This window comes from Nicotiana tabacum, chromosome 19, assembly GCF_000715075.1.
Source record: "Nicotiana tabacum cultivar K326 chromosome 19, ASM71507v2, whole genome shotgun sequence".
NCBI lineage: Eukaryota > Viridiplantae > Streptophyta > Magnoliopsida > Solanales > Solanaceae > Nicotiana > Nicotiana tabacum.
In genome coordinates, this window is record NC_134098.1 from 134,561,078 (window position 1) to 134,568,441 (window position 7,364).

General features: G+C 38.0%; 1 protein-coding gene across 1 annotated transcript; it reads right to left on the minus strand.

Moving 5' to 3' along the window:
• Positions 1-459: 459 nt before the first annotated feature.
• LOC107817826 (thiamine biosynthetic bifunctional enzyme TH1, chloroplastic) lies at positions 460-7,229 on the minus strand. Its single transcript, XM_016643709.2, has 10 exons — positions 7,092-7,229; positions 6,594-6,866; positions 6,443-6,517; positions 5,315-5,390; positions 5,166-5,241; positions 4,616-4,750; positions 3,454-3,518; positions 3,193-3,320; positions 2,050-2,294; positions 460-1,328 (listed from the first exon to the last, which is right to left on the minus strand). The coding sequence occupies exons 1-10, from the start codon at positions 7,212-7,214 to the stop codon at positions 806-808; spliced, it is 1,719 nt and encodes a 572-aa protein (XP_016499195.1). The 5' UTR covers positions 7,215-7,229; the 3' UTR covers positions 460-805.
• Positions 7,230-7,364: the final 135 nt, after the last annotated feature.

A 7,364-nucleotide genomic window follows, 5' to 3' on the forward strand; every position in this document is an offset into this window, starting at 1 on the left:
TACCCCAATTCAAGCCTAATGAACCTTGAAATTTTAAATTTCTACAAACGACGTCGGAACCTATCAAATCAAGTCTGATTGACCTCAAATTTTACACACAAGTCATAAATGACATAACAAACCTATTACAATTTTCAGAATTGGATTCCGACCCTGATATCAAAAAGTCAACCCCCGGTTAAACTTCCCAAAAATTTAACTTTCGGCATTTCAAGCCTAATTCCACTACGGACCTCCAAATAACTTTCCGGACACGCTCCTAAGTCCAAAATCACCATACAGAGCTATTGGAATCACCAAAATTCAAATCCGAGGTCGTTTACACATAAGTCGACATCCGGTTAACTTTTCCCAACTTAAGTTTTCAATTATGAGACTAAGTGTCTCATTTCACCCCGAAATCCTTCCGGACCCAAACCAACTAACCCGTTAAGTCATAAAATAACTGTAAAGCATAAATTGAGCAGTAAATGGGGGAAACGGGGTGGTAATACTCAAAACGACCGGCCGAGTCGTTACAAGATGTCTCTGAGAGGCATATGACTTCCAAAAAAAACTTGAAAGGCAAGGTAAAACATCAACCTTGGCAATGAACACGTACGGAACTTCAAGAATATGTTTAGTTTCAATCTCCTGTACCGGCATCAATGAAACGATATCGAAATCCCAGTGCCTGCATTTACTTCTCTACACACAAGTGTTTACTTTCAAAAGTTTAATCAAGAAATCTTTTGGTAACAAAAATTGTGGTTGCTTTGCCTGGAACGGGAAGTGTGTGGTGATCTCCAACATTTCTTCAATTTGCTCATTTGGTTGACTCCTTGAGCACCTCGAGTAACTTTCTGGTTTCTGTCAAAACACATTCCCTATCAAATAGAGCAGATACAACAGCAACGCCTTTCAGGTTTGGGACCCCTAGTCCCATTACAGCCTGAGCATTAGAGATGCCTATGCCGCCAATGGCTACAACTGGTAATTTGGATGACAAACAAACAGTTTTCAGGCCATCCAAACCAATCGTCTTATTGTTCTCTTTGGTATTAGTTGGATATACACCGCCAGAGCCAATGTAATCAGCCCCATCTATCCATGCTTGCTGGGCGTGCTCCGGTGTTTTGCATGATACACCAATGATTTTGTCAGGCCCAAGAAGAACCCGTGCAACATGAGCAGGCATGTCGGACTGCCCAATATGAACACCATCAGCATCACTAGCAAGAGCTACATCAATCCTGTCATTGATCAGCAGAGGAACACCATGAACTCTGCAGATTTTTAAACAAGCTTTTGCTGCTTCCAGAAAATCACTAGTTTCAACCTCCTTTTCCCTGCAATTGTAATAGATAAAGTCACATCAATATATATATCCAATGATTCTACTGAAAATGGCGGTAAGATATCTAAGAATAAAATGCCAAGTTGAGGCAAACGTGTAAAAAGGGTGTAACTCTTATTTGGTCCAAGAACACAGAGATCATAGTCAATAAGAGATCTTTCATTACACTTCTCTCAATTGGTGTCGCTTTTGAATGCATAGAACCGGAAAAACTTTATTAGGTGAGTTAAGGCCAAGGTCAATTTCTTTACAACTGAAACAATAGTTATTCTGCAATATGATTACAGTGGAATTTTAAATTTATTGTGCATGAGCATTTTTCTTCGAAGCAATTTTCTAATGAAATTCTATGAGCTCGAAAATGCATGGTTTTTTCACGCATGAAGATTTAAATGGAAGACCAAATTGTATGCTATATAACACTGTTAAGTTGTCAATTCTCTCACATCTGTGAAAAGCTCTCCCTTTCGGTCCAACACGATAGGACTGAGGCTTTAGTGAATGTAACCCAAGATTAGCTTAAGCTACTGCAACCTAAGCATGAAATCCACTGCATCAGAATATTGATATGTAGAACTTGTGATAGTCCTAATGATTGTTGATCTCTCCACCCTAGGTTTAGTAAGTACAATCCTCAGCTCTTTCTTACTCTAAAGAATCAAAAGGAAGACTGAAAGAGGGAAAGAAAGTGAACCAATTTCAAAGACACAAACCTCAGCTGAATAATGGAGGCACCTCCTTCTAAGGCAGCCTTTACCGCATCAACTATTGAACGACCCCACCTTTCGTTCATCCTGGAGTCAGTGACAGCATACAGAAAGAGATCACAAGGATCAAAAGGTCGTCGCTGCACGTTACTCTTAAGCTTCAAAAGATGATCCATAGGACCTTGACGCCCACCTCCAATGGCGATGTTCTTACTATAAGACAAGGCTGCTTCAATGTAGCGTTTAGCTACCTGGCAAATGTCGAAATATATATAAAAGAAAACATGCATCATTTGGCAAACAAGTCAAATTAAATGAAGCAATGAGCAAATTCCATGACCAACAGAGAATCTAACAATATATATTTGTGACTATCAGGGACCGGCAATTGTTTTTTAAAAGAGAGCAAGATGGCTGGAGGGTGAATTGATTACCTGACGTCAGAGTTATTTGACATGCTTTAACCCCCTCCTCCCACTTCCTCATTAAAGGTACAAACAGGAGAAGGACAAAAAAAGGAACAGAATGTTATGTGTAAAGTGTTCGTACCTACACCTCAAGGGGTTATTTGGATCATGGACTAGTCATGTAGGAATTACAGTGCAAGGAATGTTATGCCGTGAAAAATAATAATGTAGGATCGTTATACGTTGAATGATAATAATATAGGAATTGTTATGTAGGGATTGCCTATATTAAGAGTATTTAAGTGTTTAGCTACACATTTTCATTTCACCTTCTATCCTACATGAAATAATACAAATAATCCTGCATAAGTTATGCGGGCATTAGCATGCAGAGTTTAATATGCAAAGCAGCTGCATCTATCATGCAGAGTTATACTAGTAGATAAAATTGTATTAGTTATGCTGAGGTTATACTATTAATGCAGAGTTTTATGCTGAAAAATAAATGTTGTATTAATTATGCTTGGATTTATTTTCTTATACAGTCAACCAGATGACCCTTAAGTGTCTAGTCTATGGCCACCTCATAAGAGACCTGATAATTGTCAAAGCTCAGCCATTGTTAACACTATCCACTATACATCAAGTTTACACAAAATCCTAGCCTTGTGCCAACATACAATCTATTTTGCAGCAATGTATAGATTTTTTGTATATCCAGATGCCATACTAAGTCAATTACCTTAACAGCAGAAAGCATTTGAGAACCCTTTGCTAGCTCAGCTGCGACAGAAGAAGCCAAAGTGCAGCCAGTTCCATGAGTATTTGGTGTCATTATGCGTGATGACCGAAACTCATAGAAATCCTTCCCTATAGGATCAATTGAAAGATCATAATATGGATGAGCATATAGAGGCATTCAAGAATCATGCAAGCTTTCACGTACGAAAAAAAACAAGCACACTGATAATTCCTAAAGATCTTAAGAAATTATTAGAAATACCATCATAAAACACATCCACAGCATCAAGGGAAGCAGGGAGATCGCCTCCTTTCACAAGTACATTTCTGTCCAAGAAATTAAGAGATTTTAGCACATTAGAAGAAGTCCTCTGTTGAGATACAGTTGTGACACAAAAAGAAGAGAATCCACAATACACATCTTCCTAATTGCATTATTTTTTATTTTTTATAGATCTTCCCTAATTGCACTACACTGTGAACTTGTACTAAACCAGCATAAGCTGGAACAAGTTTGTAGGACTTTATCCTATTTCTTTATTGCCGAAGTACTTAACAACTTTTACGCCTTCAAATCCGTAAAAGAGCATTTTCCTTCTGTTTGAAATGCCAGCCATTCCTCTCCCACTCTCACAGCCCAAGTCGAGGAGAAGCCTCGAGAAGGATGGAAGTTACTCCTTTTAGAGCATCCAAAAATGAGCCCCTAAAACTCCTTTTTGAAGCATTTACAAATTTTATTTTATTCAGCTGTAGTTCATGCTCACGTTAATTTTCCTCCAAGCAAGATGAAGTAGGCGTACATCCATCCAAAGAAGATTTCCTGAAGTCTTCCCTTGTTGGTAAAAAAGAGAATATCTTGTTTGTCCATTTTCAATGATAAGCAGATGTCAGATATGAGATGCGTATAACTACCTGCTACATGAGTGAATGGATGATAGTTCTAGCAGTTCATAGTTCTTTTGGTCGACTCATCAACAACTTGTGCCTCATATTTTCAGCAATCAAGAAGAAGCCTGCTAAGTTGTTAAACCCGGGCCATCGAAGTTAATATCAGAACATGAAGACTAACTGCAAGTGTGGGTGCTAACTGCTAAACACCATATGCGACCAGGTACTAAGCTTTGTCCTGTGGAAGCCAACTGTAGAATTCATAGATGTGACCTCTACCTAAAATATCACCAATAATTCAAGATTGACCAAGCTTGTTGGGTTTGTGGAGAGGGCGTAAGGCGTCATGCTACATTTGATAGCAAATGATGGTTCGAATGATTTAAAAGGTATTTACTTTTCTCTTGTAATTGAGAACTACGCTCCATAAATTTATTGGCCATCAAATGGACTTTGGTCATAAGTAATACAAGGTCAAGGAATCAATATTCACTATTTGGAAAAAACAAAAACAAAACAAAAAACTCAAAATTAACCTTGGACCAATGTCATGTATAGCTTTTGCAGCATAACGCATGTCAGCAATTGTTTCCAATGGCACACCACCTAGTAAAGCGGAAGCCTCTTTCAAATTTGGGGTCGCTATATCAGCCATGGGAAGAAGCTCCTCCCTGTTATCAGAACATTAAAGGCATATGATTAGACATAATTATCCAAGGAGTTGAAACATAAAGAATCAATTTAGAAGGCTACGACAATATTACAGCATATAAGATGTGAAACTTACATAAGTACTTTTTAAAAAAAAAATTACATAAGTAAATATATCAAGGAAGTTTCATTTATTGTGCTCCAGCAATTAACACGAAAACTGTGGTCTTTAAAAACATAAAGATGTTCAAGCTTAATCCAAGCATACGCCAATATACCAATAGATAGCATGTCCATATAGGAAGTTTACAGCTTGTTGTATATTTCATGAATTTGGCAGAAGAATATTCAGCAAAAAAACATTGTTAGCCAATAAATCCACAGTGAGATTACACGGGGAAAATGGAGAGAGACTATCACTCGCAGATGACATACCTAAAGATATCCAAAATAGAGGGACCAGCTAACGTATGTCCACTTGTGGATACCATAACAGGGTCAACCACCAAGGCTGTCTTCAAGCATTTGATAGCAGCATAGTTAACGTCGTCGAAATTTCAAAAGCAGAAAGAAGTATTGTGTACCTTGTACTGGGAATTCCTTCAGACTTTGACAGAGGGTTTTCACTATGCCAATTGACGGAAGCATGCCTGTTTTCACCTAAGATAATCTTAGTGCTGTAACGCAAACTGAGACATTAATGGAAAATGCAGATTGCTTATCCTGATCGTGCTGGTATACTCTTTCCATGTATATCTTGAATAGTGGATCAGGTTGTATATTTAGTTTTGCAATATATACAATCTAGAAGACATCAATAAAGCATTTGAATTAGGTATAGAGGTGGGCTAATGTTGTTCAAATAACCATTTATCCCACCTCTCCCATGGCATAAAATTATCCTATAAAAGGGAATTATAATCCCTGCCACAATCTGATCCCCAAACGCTAACGAAACATGGGACTCTCTTTTATCCCTGGGTATCCAAGACCCAAATAGCCAAACAATTCTTTAAATTAATTTCACATATATGGTGACATTTGCGCTTCCAGCAAAAACTGAAAAGCAAAAATAGCATGATATTTAACCAATATGAATGGCTGAAGAAAATGGCCTGATAATTTGGAAACCAGTAAATTAACCAATGACTTTGTTTATAGGGGATGTTCTATCAACATTACTTTCAGCCATCCAACCTTGCGTCCTAAATTATCTATACCAGTTATTGCTAGGCAATTCCAAGTTTCTTAATGTGTTCGTTGTTTCCTGTAATAATCTCGGGGGCTACACGGCAACATTGGTCTTTGGAAGTGTCTTTAGATTACTTACTAGTAAGATATATACGAGTTGGACTAAAAAGACCGATTAATTCAGTTTCCAATGAGAACATTGAAAGACATGAAAGCAAAGAGTCTGAAGTAAACAGGGAATGTAATCCCCTATTATAAAAGTTAAGCACCAGTGAGCTTGTGCTGGAAAATCTTAAGAGCATCAAAATAGCAATATATGAATACTCCGAAAAGAATATCTCATATTCCATTTGGTGCAGCATCATAACTTGACTCCATGTACATAATCCCCTGCCTCGGCCAGAACTAGCGATGATCCTATGAATGACCAGGACTTTTACTCTCTTCAGTTGCTCAAGTCAATACATAAATAACATCATCAAATGGCTGCGAACATTGTAACATTAACATGATATACTTACCACGTCGGGATGCATATCGGAAAGCACCGACCTCAACTGCTCCGCCACAAAATCTTCTGGCACAATGTTCACACCCTAGAATAAACCACAATAAATTTCACAAATCGAAAACACACTAGCAAAACATAAACAGACTAGAGTCTTTTAATACCTGAACCCCTACGGTGTTTTGAGCAGTAACAGCAGTGATCACAGTGGAGCAATAAACTCCCCGAGCAGCACAAGCCTTGAGATCCGCTTGAATTCCCGCTCCGGCGCCGGAATCGGAGCCGGCAACCGTCAGAACATGCGGGACTCTAACCATGCACTCATCGGACGGCGTAGGCGTGGAAACCTTATCGCCCTGCATTGCCTTAATATGCAAAAACCTATATTGATGAAAGCTTTTGATGCAGGCTACGCCTGGATTCAACAGCACTGGAATCTAAAAAAATGAAAATCAGGAACGATTTTAGCTTTTTCACAACAGATGAGACACTGTGTCCATATTATGTTATTTAATAAATTACTACAATTAGTTAAGAGAGTAACAAAGTTGACTTAAATTTCTAGTATTTACTAAATCCAACTTTAACATGTGTCATGAGATTATAAAAATTAGCATGAGGTTTTAAAACGAGTATGGGCAAATGAAGGGATGAGATTTTACCTGAGATTTTGGAGTGAAGAAGGAAGTGGATAGAACCTGAGAGCAGAAATACGCCATATGAGAAATGGATGAAGCTTTTGGAAGTGGAGAGTTCACGGGTACGGGTATTTGGACGTATCTCATGTGATTCTACACTCCATATGTGGCATAAGATGATTTGCTTAAGATTTTCATTTATTTTATTTTATTTTTCGGCATGCCAAATTTTTTGGACTAAGGTTGTGCTTGGCGAAGAAAAATATTTTCTTAGAAAATGAGTGTTTTAGTGTTTGG